Source organism: Patiria miniata, unplaced genomic scaffold (genome assembly GCF_015706575.1).
Source record: "Patiria miniata isolate m_02_andy unplaced genomic scaffold, ASM1570657v1 HiC_scaffold_12, whole genome shotgun sequence".
NCBI classification, from domain to species: domain Eukaryota; kingdom Metazoa; phylum Echinodermata; class Asteroidea; order Valvatida; family Asterinidae; genus Patiria; species Patiria miniata.
Genome location: NW_024037050.1, coordinates 3786025 through 3803731, shown reverse-complemented (window position 1 = coordinate 3803731; position 17707 = coordinate 3786025). Strand labels below are relative to the sequence as shown.

At 42.7% G+C, this 17707-nt stretch overlaps 1 protein-coding gene across 1 annotated transcript; it reads right to left on the bottom strand.

Moving 5' to 3' along the window:
• Positions 1 to 5538: 5538 nt before the first annotated feature.
• Positions 5539 to 16518, bottom strand: LOC119743765. Its single transcript, XM_038220055.1, has 3 exons — positions 14897 to 16518; positions 14296 to 14400; positions 5539 to 11620 (listed from the first exon to the last, which is right to left on the bottom strand). Exons 1-3 carry the CDS (start codon positions 16398 to 16400, stop codon positions 6012 to 6014), a joined length of 7218 nt encoding a protein of 2405 aa, XP_038075983.1. The 5' UTR covers positions 16401 to 16518; the 3' UTR covers positions 5539 to 6011.
• Between the last annotated feature and the right edge of the window lie 1189 nt (positions 16519 to 17707).

The window sequence follows — 17707 nt, the reverse complement described above, 5'->3', positions numbered from 1 at the left end:
AGATGATCATGGGTGAAAATTAGCTGTTGACTGCCAAAATCTGTTGTATACATGTATATTTGATTTGAAGTCTGGCGTATGTAACGCCGTGTTTCATCTTGTGCGGTGATCCTGTGCGATAATAATGAATGTTGACTGTCAACATTCATTGTATACTTATTTATTTGGGTCGGAAAGGGTAGGGTTCACACAGGGTTTTCTTCTATTATGACAATCAAACGTTTATTAAACATTTGGGTTTCCTAAGTTGAAAAATAATAAACAAGGGTTCACGGTAAGGGGACCATTGGAAATTGTTCGAAATACGGTTTCTACTTATAATAAGTCATATATGCGGCTTGGAAAAAGTGGCCGATGACATATTACTTTTCCATATTCCTGCAAGTGCACTATGGGCAATGACAAATGGGCAAATCCATTTAAGCTTTGTGAAAATGATAACCACACAAAATGTTCTTCGCAGCAATTACTCCGAGCCACATAATTGTGTCTGTTAAGGAGAATACACGAGAAAGTGTGGATTCGTAATTTAAGAATTCACGAGGCGCGAAGCGCCGAGTGAATTCGTAAATTAAGAATCCACACTTGCGAGTGTATTCTTCGACTTAAACCATTGCGTCAACAGAAGTATTGGAAAGAATGCTGCAACCTGACGCCACTTTTTGCTTCATATATCATCTCAATGAAGGTCATTCGTTGCAAAAATGATGATAATACATGAATCTGGGACTGAGAAATGTTTCAAATTTTGTTAGGAAATACTTGAAATGACTCTCCATACACTTCGTACACAAGTGCGGAAGTGGCGTCAGGTTGCAACATTTGTCCCTGGCATGTTTAGCATGTGTATCGCCACACCCGTACAACCAAGCCATTTTGTGTGTATAGGCTCCTTACGACAAAATGGATAGTTCAGACGACGATTTCTTTCTGATTTAAAGTAGTTTTTGCAGTGACGGCGGCGAATGTGACAGTGAAGATGCATTGGTAATTTTCGGAAAACAAATTTTCACGCAGACGGTCCTATTCAGGCTCATTATGGGGAACAATTGTCCGACATGTTCAAAGTGTGGATTCGTAATTCCGAATCCACACTTTACGAAAGATTCTTCGTTCCGAATCCACACTTTGTGACCAGTGTAAGAGATTCGTAGATCCGAATCCACAGTTTTAACAATAGTGTGACGTCATAGCAATGGTTTAACCTGTACTGAGCCTATAGTTGCTTATAGTTCTAGTACATGCCGCTACTATGGATTGACGGAGCGTATATGGAGTCCACTTGTAGAATGATTTGACTTTTCTTCATTCAGAGCTGAGAGCGTATCGTTTAGCCACTGAGTGAGCATGGGCGTCGCCAGGATTTTTTTCTAGAGGGGGGCACATTTTTGGGGGGCCAAAAAATGCTTGTATTTCTCAACACATTCTCGATTTATCAGTTTTAGAGGGGGGCAGGGACATTTTGCCCCCCCCCCAACTCATTAAATTTACACCACTTTGTCTTCGCGCCTCTTTTTTTTTTTTTTTTTTTTTTTTTTGGCTTTTCCGGGGGGGGGGGGCAAGTGCCCCCCTTGCCCCCCCCCCCCCCCTCGCGACGGCCATGTGAGTGAGATGTCTGAACAATTATTAAATTGAAAACGGTCATAGTGTATACACTGTTCACTAGTTTAGCAGGTGGTCTTGTTTAATAATGCAGAGTTGTATTAACCAAGTCATTTTTTTCCAAGTCAAGTCCCTACGGAAGCGTTAAAGGGACATAAGACAAACTAAAAAAAAAAAAATAAGTCATGACTTATATCTTATAATAATGACTTAGTATTAAGTAATAATTATGATACATATCTCATAATTACGACTTAGTAATTGCTAAATCATAATTATGACTTATATCTCATATTTATGACTTATTATTAAGTCATATTTATGACATATCTTATAATAATGACTTATCATTAAGTTATAATTCTTATACTCAGTCATAATTCTTATTCTCAGACTGAGTATTAAGTCGTAATTATGACTTAGGATATCTCATAATAATAACTTAATACTAAGTCATTATTATAACATATAAGTCATAACTATGACTTAATAATAAGTCATAATTATGAGATATAAGTCATAATTATGATTTAATCTTCTTTTTTAGTCTGTATTATGCCCTTTAACTCTTCCGTAAGTCCCAAGTCAAATTTCAGCAAGTCAAGTCAAGTCTCAAGGCAATTGTTTTCCAAGTCAAGTAGAGTCTCCAGTCAATGTTTCACAAGTCAAGTCAAGTCCCAAGTCATTTTTTTTAAGTCAAGTCTCGAGTCACTTCTTTTTAAAATATTAGATGCACATATGCTACGGGAACCAGTTTATGTGTTCGACGACGGAGCCGGAGTAAAGATGGGAACGGGGTTTATCAAAACGTGCATCATGTAAGAAGATTAGAAAAAAAATCATACATTTTTAAACATCCTCTCTCAGACCCCATTATTTGTATCTAAAGAGTCTAAAACGCATTTTGATACAATATTTTCAAACTTGTTCCATCATGTTGAATGTTTGAAGGACGTCTTACGAAATATCCTTTCAAATGTGTTCGTGATGATGTGAATTCTTTTTGCTTTTTTTTGCGGGTTGGGGGTAGCAGCCGTTTTCCAGTGGTTTAAACCCTAGCTGCATTTAGCACTGCATTTTGCGGCTTTTCTGTGAAATGTGTTTTCCAGTTCGGCCCGTTGCCTTGGCCTGCCCGATTCGGGACTATAGAACGTCAGAAACCAGACCGACATTTGTAATCGAGGGTCTATAGGGCAAACGAGACAAGCGAATTATATGCAAAAGAGATATTTGGTAGAGTAAACAAGATCTAGGTCGCCTCAAGTGTAAAACAAACAACAACAGACGTTTGGATTAATCTCCACACTTCGGGGAAAAAAATGTTCCCTATCCGGTGTAAAAATCGCACTTAAGTTCTTTTTCTCTGAAAATCTTTTTAGCTTTTCTTCAATTATGTACATTTCTCAAATAAAATTGATCTTGCATTCATGTCCCACTTTTTTGTTTTCTTTTACGCTTGCTTGTTTTTTTTTAAGACTTTAATTTAAAGCTAATAACAGGTTTTGAAAATTTGTAACATTGTTTACATCGTTCCTAAAAGATCAGCTCTAAAAAATGTGTCTAGTTCCAAACTATTTCATTGTTTTCTTTTTCCAGATGTTTTGTTTCCAAGCTATGTTTAATGAATCTCACACAGCTTCACAATTTTAATGTTAAAGATCCATTCTGTGTTTGTTTTTACCTTCAACTTCGTTTCGCATGTTCCTCCTGCGTTTTGAAAGTTCGGTTAGAAAATAAAACGGTCTGCAATTTAAGCAATCTGGAAATTGCAACTAATTTGTTTTCTTGTGTCTTGTGTCAAAAGTTAGATCAGCATTATCACACAGTGTTTCAAATACTCATATTATGTACAAGGGATTTCATACCATACATACGGTCGACCTCACATTGGCATAATTATTGTTTCTCTAAGGCCAAAAAAAGTCTCCGGTTTCTGATATGCGCGCGCGTCGCCGTAGCCATGCGCGTCGGCAAAATGAAAAAGTTTTGTTTTCAATGTGAGATGATGTCTCCAAACCGCCAAACTCACTGGTTTGACTGGAATCCTGCTGCTGCACAATTTCAACGTGTTTTAAGATGGGGTTACGATCGAGTATAAGCTTTATGTAGCCTCTCTGGACTCCCATATGTTTTGCACTAAACTTAGTCTGGCACCATTTGCAGTCATCAGCCGACATTTGAAGAAAAAAAAGTCCAAAAAAAAAAAGCCGCGTCGCCGCACCACTTTTGGGGCAAGCTCCATACCAGAAACCGGAGACTTTTTTTGGCCTAAAGGCTCCGAGTCAGAAATATCCCTATCATTAATCGCCCAGAGCGAAGTGGCCCGAAGAAAACTTAAGTTGGGGCTTGAAGGAAAGATAGGCCTAGTAAATAGTGAGAATTTGAAAGTCCTCATGATATCAAAACGTGAGGTGATAGTTCCCTACTTGCTCTTTTAAAGCGTGAAGTCTTAAAAAAATTGAGGCCACTGAGTCGTGCACAACTTTTCAAAATGTCACATGCTTACTATAATTTTTTTCTTTGAGGTTCCAGTTTCTTTATGAACAAATAAAACCAAATCGGGGAACGATAACTTCACAGTTAACTTTTGGTTTTTACATTGAATCTGTGATTTTATTTTGAATTTCATCATTTTCCATACTATTCATTTCTAACTATACAGTTTATGTATTACAAAAATTGCAAATTCAACATAACCAGGTCGTGAAACCCGAATTTTAACACTTATCATGATTAGATTAATAACTTAACTAAATCCGTATTTTCCTGTTCATTATTTGGAAGTAAAGTCTTTTATGTAATCTATGGTTTTGTTTTGAATTCCCTCATTTTCCAAAATTTCATTTCGAAGTATTTAAAATGTACTCGTTACATAACTACAAATTTCACATAGGCCTAATCAGTCATAAACCTGATTTTATTTTTTAAAAAGTATGATTAAGTGTCTACCCACATAATTTTTCTCCCGCACATTTATTATTTGCAATTAGGCCTAAGGGTTGAAGTTTTTTCCATGGTCATCAGTAGTCTTAATAAGTTAGTGTGGAGATCGTGTAGCTACGGGCACCTCTTCAATTTCGATCAAATTAGAATCAAAAGTGTTTTTATCATTCAGAAATTACCTTTTTAACCTAAAGCAGACTTCTGTCAATTCTAAGGACACCTTTTTGGGGGTAATTTCAAACAGTTTCTTGGGGAAAAATTACGACGCGGTGTACGGTTGGTGCTTTGCGATTCAGGGCGCCTTGCGCGTTCACTGTACATCGCGGTGGCCATCTCTATTTTCGGTGTAGCGTCATCATTTTACCCTCAAATTTCCATCAAAATTCGAAACCCTGCCCTGTGTATGTTCTTAATGTCGCCAACTAGAAAAGTCAAAAACAAAGTATAAGAGGATTTTGATATCTTTTAGGGAACCGGGCCCGTAACTACACGATCACAAGTGTTACTCTTGTCTCCCACAATACACATACAAGTCATAGTAAAGACATCGGGAAATCACTGGAAATCTCCTATCTTATGTGTTATAGATAAAAGCGACGACAATATCACAAATTATTGTACATTCAATGTTGGATTATTTTGTAATTCATAGCCGGAGGTTTAGGGTGAGTAGGTATTTTGGAATGTTGCTAAACGTCTTCAAGTAGTCCAATTTGCCCCCGCTCTCCTAAACATAACGAATTTCTGCTCACAAACAGGAACCACTTTTTCACTGAGAAATGTTATACACTTTGGTCAGTATTGTTTTCAATTGTTTTGCCGTCATTTTCCTGATTAAAACAATTTTAAAATCACCTCTATGTAAATACAGTGAAATATCGATAAGTCAAACTCTGATAACTCAAAACAACTGTTAAGTCAATCAAAGAATCCATTCCCTTCAGTATACAGTATATACAGTATAACTCAAAACTCTGCTTATAAATTAGTCAATTTTGAACCTGTTCCCGATCCCTTGCGGTTTGACTTATCAAGATTTCACTGTACAAAGAAACGTCCTACAGGGTAGATTTTCTAATCGTTTTTTTTTTTTGAGGGGGAGGGAGGGGGCATGCAGTAGATTAGGGCTGGGGCTGATCAATTGATCAATTGTGAAAGCAAAGGGATGCGTGTCCCGTTCTCCTTTGAAAAGAGGCGATGAAAATTTGCTCGATTCTGACGTGACGCGTTTTTAAAAACTATTTTGTTCTCGTCTCAAATTTGAGATAAAAGTTTTGTGCATCATATCCTACTTGCCCCACCCTGAATCCACCGGTCACAGTATTTTCAATTAATATAACGAGATTTTCCTCCGGAGGCTGAATGGCAATCCGTTTTGTGTCCCATCTTCCTCTTTGGAGACTGTTCTTATCATAATACAAAAACTGACACTCAGTGGAAGTTGAGATGGAGACAGGATAACTGTCCTACTGATCGTGGTCAATATCCGACACATCCATGCATCTATTTCGGAATCTAGCTTCTTTGGCTCTCAGGAAGAACAGTTCCCTGCGTCTCTTTCTGGCTTCCTCTGTGCCGTAACGTGATAATGACAAAGATGGTCTGTCGCGGCCGGCATTCTCACCGTATCTCACGCCGGCCTCAGTCTGTGCAGTCATATGGAACCGGACGGTCTTCTTCGGCCTGACGTATCTGAACGTAATCTCTGCTTTTGGTGGAACTACTCGTCCTTTGTTATTCGAGTTCAGTTGTGGCATCAGTTCTAGGTTCAGTTTCACTTGCTTTGCCTTGCTTTGAACTGATGTGCCGACGACGAGATTATTCAGTTGGCGGAGTAGTGTCCCAGCATTGGTCGTTGCGTTGTTGTTACTGGATGCTCCATTACAAGGTTCATGAGGCTCTGTGTTTGCATGGTCTTGGTTGTTGGTATGCTCAGGGACCGATGGTATATCTGGATAAGTTCTCCTTTTCAGTATCCCCTTCTTTGGTAAGGCCGGCTTCATTTCTCGCACAGTTCTCTCATCGTTCATGTCGGACATGGTCATCTCGTCGTTTTCTGACGTGGCCTGTGTTTCTAACTCTCCATCAACCTGAATTATTTGCCTCTCCTGAGCTTGCTCCTCTATCCTCCTCTGCGTCAAGGAGATGTTTTCTGAGTCTCTTCGGAGCATTTCGTCGTCGTCATCATCCTCAAGCTCGATGCCTCGGGCCCGAAACCTAGCCAGTCTGGCTCGCTCCAAAGCCTCTTGTCTCCTTCTCTGCCGGGATCTAGTCAATCGTGAACTTAGGGCAGATGAAGATGAGTGATCGATATCTTGTGATTCTTTCCCTCTGTCTCGGCTATGTGATCTGTCGTTTTCAACTCTGCTTGGCCGGGGCACCCTGAATGTTAGCGTTGCCTTCGCCGGTCTAGAGTACTTCAGAAGCAGTTCTTTCGCTGATGCCTTGAAACCTGGTAACCCTGTTTGTGGTTGCCCGTTATCATTGTTTGGCTTTGAGTTGTTGTCTTTGTCAACTTCCAATCGCTGAAGTTGTGTAACAATTCGCGCTTCTTTGATTGCCAAACCAATATCTTCCTCTGACGATTCTGTACTTTCGGTGCTGTCCGAGCTCAAATCAGTCGACGACACTTCTTCCTGCACTGATACATCTTCAGTAGAACTTGCTTCATTCATTTGAGTGTCAAATGTGCATCTGTTGTTCCCATCCTCGAGGGGTGTTCCATCACCCTCAACTTCATCATCGCTCTCGGAGTCAATGTCAATGTCCCGGTTGAAGTTCTTAAACCTAGCCTCTCTTGCTCGTTCTGCAGCTTGTAGTCTCCGCCGCTCCCGTGTTTTCTCAATGCGCAAGCCTATTTGGGACTGAGACCTCAAAGACTGAGAGGTTCCACTGCTACCTTCGCTTCTTGGGTCAGTTCCTTCGTCATCTCTTTGAGGACCCACTGTGAAGCTAGCTCTTCTACTTGGCCTTACGTATCTGAACGTCGTTTCTTGTCTTGGAACCTTGACGCCTTTGCCATTTGAGTTCAGCTGCGCCATTAATTGTCCTTGCGACAACTCCCTTTCGATTCTCTCTTCTTGGACTGCTCTCATGCCTTCGACTTGTAGTGTTTCCAATTGCTTGGATGACACCTGTTCACTTGAGATGTTTTCGGGTGAAGCTCTGACACTGGATGTGATGTCGCTTTCATCATTGCTTCCCTTGCCATTTGAATTGAGTTCAGTCAGTTGAATTGCTTCTTCATCAGCGAACTGGTTTGTAGTTTCTTCAGCGGGCCTGTCCTGATTGGTCAGTGGGCCAACGATAGTGCTGAGAGGCCGTGCAGGAATACATGTATGTGCTCCGTCCTCTGCACTGCTGCTGACAGTTTCTTCAAGTGGGATTTCTTGCTCACTTGATTGTTTGGTAGTGGCACTGCCAGTCGTAGTAGTAGGTATTGTGTTACCAAGTGTATTTTCTTCCTTCTCGCTTTCTGCTGTTTCTTGTACTTCGTCAACACCCGGCAAAGAAGGTGACGCACCTCCAGGAATAATTTCAGCCTGTTCTTGAACTTGAATGTCACTCTGAGGAGTCGGTGGTGTTGGTGTTGAGTCGCTGCTCCCTGGTTGTCTTATGGTCATTGCGTCCATCTGATTTACTAGGCATAAATTGCCCTCATCATCTGCACTCTCGTCATCATTTCCTTCAATGCCCCTTGCTTCGAATCTCTGCCTCCGGGCCCGCTCAACTGCCATCCGTCTACACCTTGTGCGAATCTGCTCTATTGTGTTGGATGTTCGTCTGGTAGTTTTGAGAGTGAGTTTCAGTGCTGATACCCTTGAGCTCGTTGCGTTGTTAATGGGTTGATCTGCGTTTGGTTCTTGTTGGGGCATTGCCACTCCCTGATTTGTCACCATGGGTTCAAAGTTGTCGCTCACTTCCATGCTTCCCATTTGGTCCGGAAGTTCATTAGCGCTGGGTAGGTCTGTCCGTTCTGTAGCGTCACAGATCATCAGGTCTGGATGTATGAGGCTGGCGTTGATCAGAGGTTCCGAAAGTGTGAGATGTTGATTGGGCTGGCGTCCAACAAATGTTTTTTGTGTGGTGATTAATGCTCTATCGTCGTCAAGATTTCGTCCTCTCATCGCAGGCATGTCGCTTTCTGTTAAACTCCAACCTTGGACAAGGCTTATAAGTGCGTCATCTTCACTCGTATTGTTGTCTAGTTCCCCACCGCCGGCTGCAGAGAGAGCCTGACATGATAGCTCTGTAACATTACTTTCAGCCGGTTGTAGTGGAACCGTGCGATCTGACACCGATAGCCCATTTACAACTGCATGTTGGCTGGCCAATTCACCAGTCGTAATCTGCTGCACATCTTGATCGTTTGGTAGTAGGGCCTCGGTTGGCATGGTGTTATTCTGTATTTTGTGCATGTTTGCTCCGTTAATATGGCTTTGTGTTGCTCCTTGGTTGTCCTCATGTTGCTGTCCGCATTGTGGTTCATCAAGAGATGTTATGCCAGCTCCATATGTCTCAACTTTTGGTTCGTCATCATCAGTCGCAGCTACGCTTACTGTCGGGTCCTCTGTACAAGCTACTTGAGGATCAGGCTGGGAGACGTCGTTTATATTACAATGGTTGACTGTGTCATCATTTGCAGCCAGAGATCCTGTCTGTGTTATGGAGATATCAGTGGATTTCAAACACCGCTGAGGACCGAGAAGAGTGTCCACATCAATTCTGAAATCATTGTGTGGACATGGAGGCTGTGATTGATTCATGTTTGGATGTGAGCTCAGCATTTCTTCTGCTTCAGGTTCAACTCGTGACATCTCGTCCCCTGCTGTTTTTTCCAGTCCACGAGATGGCAATTCCACATCCGAAGCCATTTCAGAGTCAATGAAGTTGAGTCGTATGAATAAGCTGATGAGGGATACGATTGGGTCAATTTGTCTTGTTGGGAATCTAGCTTGTCCGAATCCACTGTTAGTGTCCCTCGCAGATTGCATCAAGCTTGAAGATGCCTGGCCTTCAAAGGAGTTTTGTTTCTCGTTGTCAGGTAATTGAGTTGGAGACACGAGCTTTTGTTCAGACATCTTCTCCTTGTCATGTTGGTTTATCACTTCATTGCTTGTGGCTTCTGGTGTTCTCGGTTTTATGGAAACATCGATCGATGCCGCACAACGATGGAGGCTAACAATTTTGTCAACATTATCCTCGTCGTGATCTGTCGCCTTCTCGGCAGGTTGGTGCAAGCCGGATATAAGAATGTCGCTGTCAACATGCTGGTTTGCGTTTCCATCATCAGTGAAGCGAGGTAAGCTACGTTTCATCAAAATGTCGGTTGTGGTCGAGCACTGATGTTTTTCCTCTTGATTCACATCGTCTATTGTCAAGTTTCCAGCAAACAGTTGACGAGCTTCATCACTTTCAACATGTTGAATGATGTCATAACTTGTTGTTTGAGGTTCGCTGAGGTTTATGGAAACATCTGTCAGAGTCAGACACCGATGCGGGCCGACAAACTCAGAAGCTTCCTTCTTGACATTCTCCAGCACCTTCTCGGTAGCTGGAGATGTTTTCTGTGACTTGTGTAGATTTATTGAAGCCAGCTTTACTTCGTTGATGAGAGGCTCACTTCGTTGTTGCTCGATCGCATCTCCAATTACGTCCTGAGGTTGGCTTGATGTAATCACAAGGTTTAATAACGCCAAACACCGCTGGAGTGGATCAAGTTCATTCGCCTCTGGTGTATTTTCCTCAAGAACATTTCCAGTAGATGCAGGTTGGATTGAGTTCAATTTCATTGATAGCTCTCGTTGAGGCTTCTCCATCACACTGCATTCTGGTACGCTTTGTGCCGTCCTTATATTTCTCGTCTCGTCCAAGGCACTGGATGTCAGTTGCGCATCTGAGGAGGATTTGATGTCGCAGTCTGTCCGTCTGAGTTTTGTAAACGCTTTGATGAGTTTGGAGGTCTCATGATCCTGTCTGATTCGGAGTCTTGCCAATGTAATTCCTCCTGAGACCTTCTCTCCTCGCCTTGCCCGTGCTGCTTCGCGAGTAGTAAGTCCACACCAGGAGGCCAAATGTCTCAGTTCCAGTCGTCGTTTATGGCTTCCACGTCGGCAACGTTTGCGTCTATGTTGTATTACCACTCTGAGGATCGTATGCGTTGCTCTCCTCGCCAAGCGAGCTCTTCTTTTACGGGGTCCTTTTTGTGTCGATCCGGTGTGGTCTCCTAAAGCATTGGGTCCTCCTGGATTAAGACCCGGTGTCTGAAGATTTCGGTCAGATTGTCTGCAATCACCCGCACTTGTAAGAGATCCATTCACGTCGACTGCAGTTAGTGATTGATAATGTGATGGTGTACCGTTTACAAGAGGAGGTAGCGGCGACGGCGGCGGTGGTGGTGGTGGTGTTGGTGGTGTTGTTGGTGGTGTGGTATCAGGAGGCAGACTGTGTGGCGTGTTTGATGCTGTGAGTGGAGATGCTGCTGGTGCTTGGGAGGTATTCTCACTCAGTCGGAAGGAAAAATTCAGCCACTTCCAGCCTGCTTTGGTTATGTTTTCCTCCCAGTCCATGGGCTCAGTCTTCACATCGACACAGCTCCAGGTTTTATACATTGGTTGTCTGATGAAGATATGGTCTGGCTCAATCTCGAATCCCGTGCTATCCCATCCTCCACGAATCCTCAACAACTCCTCCCAGTCCATGATTTCCTCCTTACGCAGATCGACATCCATAACCATGTCATCTTCATCATCAATCTCCATGGCAATTTCAGCAGCATCACAATCATCGTAATCAACCTCCATGTTAGCCACGTCTACGTCATCTATCTCCATGGAACCTGTGTCGTCGTAGTGAACTTCCATGACTTTGTCTTCACGCGCATCCATATCCGTCTCCATGTCTTCTTCCCAGTCTGTTTCATCAGTTTCCATGTCAACTTCTTCCTCGTTACCATGGCGATGGCCCACAGAGTGACCACGGTATCTCCGCCCCTGTGATTTCTTCCCTCGCACATTGTTGGAGTTGTTGCGGTTGGGATAAGAAGATTCGGGCAGGAAGTTTGACTCATGGATATCTGTAGATGGAGACGAAAGAAAGGTGCATGAGATGAGAACGTAACATTCAGTGATGAATCAAACGAGCACATATAGACAGGGGTGATTGTGATTTCCCCCTTTACATTATAACGATCAAGGAGGACGGGAGGTGTACCATGTCGCATTTCGCGACATGGTATTGTCGATAGATTATGATATAAGAAAATACATTTGAGAATAACTAAAACTTAATGTGTGCATTTCACGTTCCGATACACCAAATACGCGCTCATAGAAAACAACGCAAATCGGACAGAGGCAGCGCCACCTGGTGATATGACGCTCCAAAGGAGCAAGGTGGTGAGGTTTTTTCCCCTGGAAATTAAGGATTGTGACCCCCAGGACATTTTTCTTTTCAATTTTATTAGTGGTAACCGGGTCAATCTTGTTTGATATTCCCCTCCCCAAAGCGCCCCTAAAATGGTTGCCAATCTGTAGGCCAAAGTCTAAATGTAGCCCTCCCCCCCCCCGCCTCTATGCGAAATAGGTCCACAGGTTAAGGTTTTTTGTGAACGAAATCCCCCAAGTTGACAGCCACAAGTCACAAATGCTTGATCTCCAGAAAATGTTCTACAAAGTTCCCAAAGGATAGGCCGCAATGACCTCTTATTCAAAATTACATGTAGGATCACAAATATTAATGAGCTCGCGCGCACTAAGTTTCAGGTTTGGGTAGTGTGCACCCCTATTACTGGACGACTATCTGCAGAGACGGTGCCTGACCAAGCCGAAGCTTTTTAAATTGACGACAAAAATGCAAAGCCTATTTTGATTTCTGTAACACTGCACAAAACAATACTGTCCGCCATTTTGTTTGATGCATAAGTTTCCTTCTATCGGTCATTTCTGTGGTAGAATGCTAATTTAAAGCATGTTCAGAATTCAAGTATTATTTTTTTTGCAACAGATACAAAGACTTGGAAAATAAAAAGCGTCTTTAATTGTTTTTATTTAACAGCTGGGTAGAGGAATCGCAATGGCAGAGGGTGGGTTTGAGCTCATGCACCCTTATGATTTAGACATTGTGTGAGCGTCCATTCTATTTTATAGGCAGAATACAATTGCTTTCGATTCCGCATTAACATCTTAACGTGTTCCAGATTTGATATCGTGCTTGTAAAACATTTCTTAATTGCGCTTTACAGCTGAGCAGGAAAAAAAAATTGAAAGTGGTAGTTTTTTAAACTTATTTTATCTTCTTCACCTACCACATACCTATCACTTCCCATTATACATTTTATCTCCTGTAGCACTACAGCCCCGTGAATTTGGAAGTTCGTTTTTTCCAATCCAAAAATAAGACAAGTGTAGATGTTTCTCACATATTATTAGTTACGTTTCACTCCTAAGCGAGGAGCTTTGACAAACCGGCAACCATGTCCAATGCTCAACTGCGTTTCAGTACACCTTTTTTGGACATCATCGAGGGCGTTTTTGTTGTGGGCGTGGTTTGGACTTGTTGTTCATAGATGTTATGAGCTTGTATGCCCCGTCGTCTTTATTGAGAATGTCCCCCCCCCCCCCCCCCGCGCCTGATCCACATGACCTCCCTGAGCCATTAAATTAAAAATAGGACAATGCCATGGTGATTGAAAGACAACCTTAGTCTGGTTCCCAGACCTGACAATTATTCCCGACGCTCACGTCTAAATTCTAGGTCCGACAGCCTCCGTGGCTAAAAATAAACATGACGACATGGACGGCCCTTTTTAAAAACCCGGCTTCGTTTCCGAACTCGCTTTATCACTTATAGCTTTTAATGTTTCGATCAAATTTTTTAATAACTCACTTGCTTCATAATATCGTACAGTTATGATAATACAGTTTGATATTTTTGTAAGAAAACATTGACTAGTGTTGACCTGGAATGTTCAAAGTTAGGCACCCAAATAGCACTGTTAGCAGGCGAAGCCAAATGAAGACCACGCCGAGTTTTGGCAAAAATGCCGGTAACGGTCGTCAATTCAAAATAGTACATGACGCAGCAAAAGTTCGTCCCTCGTATACGATCCGAGTACAAAATCGTTGTTGAATTTCAAGTTTTTTGAATATAAGCATCGTAGATTAATTATCAACTCGTTTTTTTTTAGTTTTTAATAGGCAATTATCAGTTATCCGATTGTCGACGGAATGAATTCGGCAAACTTCGGACATTTTCGGAAAAAGGAGGAATTCCTCCCATTTTAGTCACGTGATCTTATTTTTAAAACAATGTATTACTGACGGCTACCTGACCTAAGATTCATAAGGAATAGTCCGTTTTTTTTGGTCTAGGAACCAGTCTAAGAGAACCTGACAAAAAGATGGCAGCTCAATGAGGTCAAAATGGATCAGACGCAGGGGGAGACCATTCTCAATAAAGACGACGGGGCACACAAGCTCATTACATCTATGAAAAACTAGTCCAAACCACGCCCAAAACGGCCTCTATGACGACCAAGAAAGGGTATAAAAAGCAGTTGAGTCACAGTTGCCAGTCTGACGAAGCTCCTAGCTGAGTAGTTAAATTTACACTTATTTTTGGATTGGAAAATATCAACCTTCTTATTCATGTTTTACAATACAGATGAACTTTTCTAGATGAACTGTTTTAAAGACTTCAGCCTCATGTTTTGAAATTTTGAAATGTAATCGACACTGCGTTGGCACTTACCACAACAATGGTGATGTTGTGCCGATAGCGCTTGTTTCGTCACCGTGTCCGTCTGGTTAGGGTTTTCATTGACGACGATGGCTGACGTAAACGAAGACGGAGCATCTATTGGAAATGAACAGATACCAACTGATTGCAGATGACTTTTCTACAGGAGAGATTCGGAATTGCACAAAATCAACGAGAATAGCCGCAATAAGTGCGAAAGAATCTGTTTGAGTGTCCATGTCTAAATGTTAACATCTCACACCTACATTACTCTACTGGATACCTTTTCCTTTTTACTCGTCATTTGCTTATGTCGGATTTTTCCTCTAGCGGTTGTTTTTGTTTTGGTCATTTTTATTTACACTCTCTCTTCAAACATGTCTATAAAGCATTCTTCTCTATTTACTTGATATTTTCTTGATAGTTTACGTAGAAAGTATGCTAATAAAACCTGCCAATAAAAGTCTTACTATCATTATGATCAAGGATATGGACATGAAAGAATTCGTTGTTGGTCATAATAAAAGCAACGAAAGGTCTAAACTGAAAACCTCGTTGAAGTTGCTTAGTGATGATTTACCATTCATGTCCAAACAAAAAAAGTTCAACTCACCAGTTTTCTTTAAAGTTATCTGCGTCCTCATCTTATTCTGGAACAATATCCAGATACCGATGTAGTAGGCGATGATGAGAAAGCAGCTGGTCACAGCCAAGTTAGCCGTGATGAGACGATGTGGTTCCATCAGGTGGACCAGGAACCACAACCCCACCAGTACCTGCAAAGCACCGATGTGATGACTCCACGGTAGCCTTGATCTAAAGCAGCAGGATCTCAGCGGTGATGGGACGAAGTTCACCAGCTGGTTCTTCAGGCCGGTGATGATGCCTGACGATGTGATGGTAGGATATCGACTACCGGTGGCGTCCCAAAGAAGCAAAACGATCCACGCCAGCACAGAAACTCCAGCAGTTGGCAGGAAGATGACTGGGAGCACCAGAAGGAGGAGAGTCGTGCGGATTGGCAAGATCGTGGCCCGCATCTTACCCCAGAGACGATTCATCAACTGAACGGGAAAATCAGCAAGGTGGAACCGCTGACTGTTAGCGCAGTGATGAGGTCGTGGAGTCTTCCGGGATTGGAAGCGATGGCCTTTTTGGAGGAGTTGAAACAACAGCAGGAGGAATCCAAGGAAGCTGGACATCATGGACACGTGGCTCAAGATGTTGAAAGCCCGCTGGCCTCGCTCGGCGATCCAACTCATGGCGACATTTCTATTGGAGAATGTCACTGTCTGCACAGTCCCACGGAGTAAACCGCAGGTCTGCTTGGTGGTGATGTTGATCAGAGGTGAACCTATCCCCGGTTCTGCTGAAGGTACTTCAGGCTGGAAGGGTGAAGTTTTCCATTCGCAGCTGCTACTCGGATGCAGGGCAAATTTCCATGAAGTGAGATGGTTTTCAGCAGGTGCTCCGTCGGATAAGATAGGTTCATTTGGAGCACTGGTGGTCCCCAGGCAGGACCCCGGATACACGCCGATGGTCGGGCATGGTTTGCTGGAGCACACAAGTTCGTCAGGAATCCGTGTTACGTTTGCACAGTTGTCATCAACAAACGTCGATACTCCCTCGGAAACTTGGTTTGGCTCGACAGGTGATCCACCCATAGGATCAGGAGTGATCCATACGGGAGGAAGACTGATCGATGAAGAGGCTGTCATATGATGGTCGGTAGACAGGTCAACGGTCAGTGATGGTCTGGTCTTGGGGAAGCATCCCGGTACCAGGTCTGCTGGCATACTCGTCTCAAGATTGGCGGCGGGTGATGATGCTACCTCGCAGCAAGTGTCATCAGATGACAGCTCTCGCCAGTGGACTTGAGAAAGGTTGTCGATGCCGGCAGGGAAGAATTCCAGTGGGATCAGTGGCCTCGATGTAGGAGGCAGGCCAGGAGATGGCAACGCAAGATGGTCTTCAGATGACGCAGGTGAAATGAGCGTCTTACCGGTTGCGGTCTCCAGACGCAGGTCAGGCATACCGGTGGCTTGGTAGGTGGGTGTTGAGGGTGGAATCTCCAACACTTCACTGGTCATCAGCCCCGTCAACAAGCCAACGGTCATGATTACAACAATCCAAACGGGAAGTTGCTTCAACAATAACATTCTATATTATTGTCGGGTAGATGGTGCAAAAAGCTCAGTAAAATCGCAATCCAATCAAGTAGGTAAACCTCGCTCGATGAGATCAAAAAGGGTTCTGATGTGTTTGTTGACGAACGTCGTAGAAGTGGATACTGCATGTGCGTCGTAATTGTGACGTCAACTTGAAACAATGGACGTAGTTACTACCCAGGGTGTTTTTTTAACGTATGTTGCTATTTAAGCCTGTGCGCGCGTCTGCGTGCGCTCGCGTTTCAAGAAAAATAATTGAATTGTTACGTCAGCTGACAGTAACGCTACCATAGGCATCAGAAGGGCCGGGAGGATCCAGGTTTGGATCAAGAGGGGGTTTAGCTGCCAAGTAGAAGGGGGGGGGGGTGTCAGCATTTGTTGTTGTTTTCTGAACGGCAACTTCCCTATTTTGTGTCACACAATGAGGTTTAGACCCTTAAACCTCCCCCATTAGTATATCCTCCGTCGGGGCGACCAACTGCGGCCTGGTCAGGATTTCATCAGCCCGTACTTCAGCATTAATATTCGTTAGTTTCCAGTAATTTGATGGAGTTTTCCCTACGATTATTTGAGGTCACTTGTATTGTACTTGTTAAACAATTTGCACAGCATTACATGTTGACATTCTCAGGAAGATGCATCGACTGAGTTGAATATATACGGATCAAACGGAGGTTAACTATGATCTTTTTTGGGTTTTTTTTTTTTTTTTATAGGATACCAGGTTGTACTGTTAAACCTGTATTAAAGATGTACATGTACTATGTGTCCAAAAAGAAACGATGAAGTATTTTTTTCGTATGGCTTTTAAATCTCATCCTCTTGCACAAAGCTGATGAAACTCGCTCCATCATTTTTGTCATGTCTTGTTATCATGATCTAAAATGTTGGTTTAATTCCGTTATTAAACAACATGTAGTTAAAGAGAACAAAAGTAGGACATGTCTTCTGCTGTTTTGACACGTAGTACTATATATCTTTGCCCATAGACGAATTCGATATGTTTTCTGCTGACCAATTTTCAACTTACTTCTTGTATTAATTTTTCTTCTTCAATTTTGAGCGTCTGCAGCAGGATTGCTCTTTTGCGTACAATCATATCAGGCTTGCAAGTTGACTGGTTCCCCTTCCCTGCATCATCGATTCTGATAAGGGAGGGGGAAATCATCAATATACCCTGGAGGAACGTAGTACTTGTCTGGCCGTAGGCCTACCGATTCGAAATTTGGAAACTAGGGCCGATATTCGTCGTTCTA

What these genes read in the sequence shown, in the direction of transcription:
- LOC119743765 (XM_038220055.1), bottom strand. Translation starts at nt 16,400, where the DNA reads ATGACCGTTGGCTTGTTGACGGGGCTGATGACCAGTGAAGTGTTGGAG. An exon ending in GATAACTTTAAAGAAAACTG is followed by an intron (nt 14,401 to 14,896) that starts GTGAGTTGAACT and finishes CATTTCCAATAG; the next exon opens with ATGCTCCGTCTTCGTTTACG. An exon ending in ACAACATCACCATTGTTGTG is followed by an intron (nt 11,621 to 14,295) that starts GTAAGTGCCAAC and finishes CTCCATCTACAG; the next exon opens with ATATCCATGAGTCAAACTTC.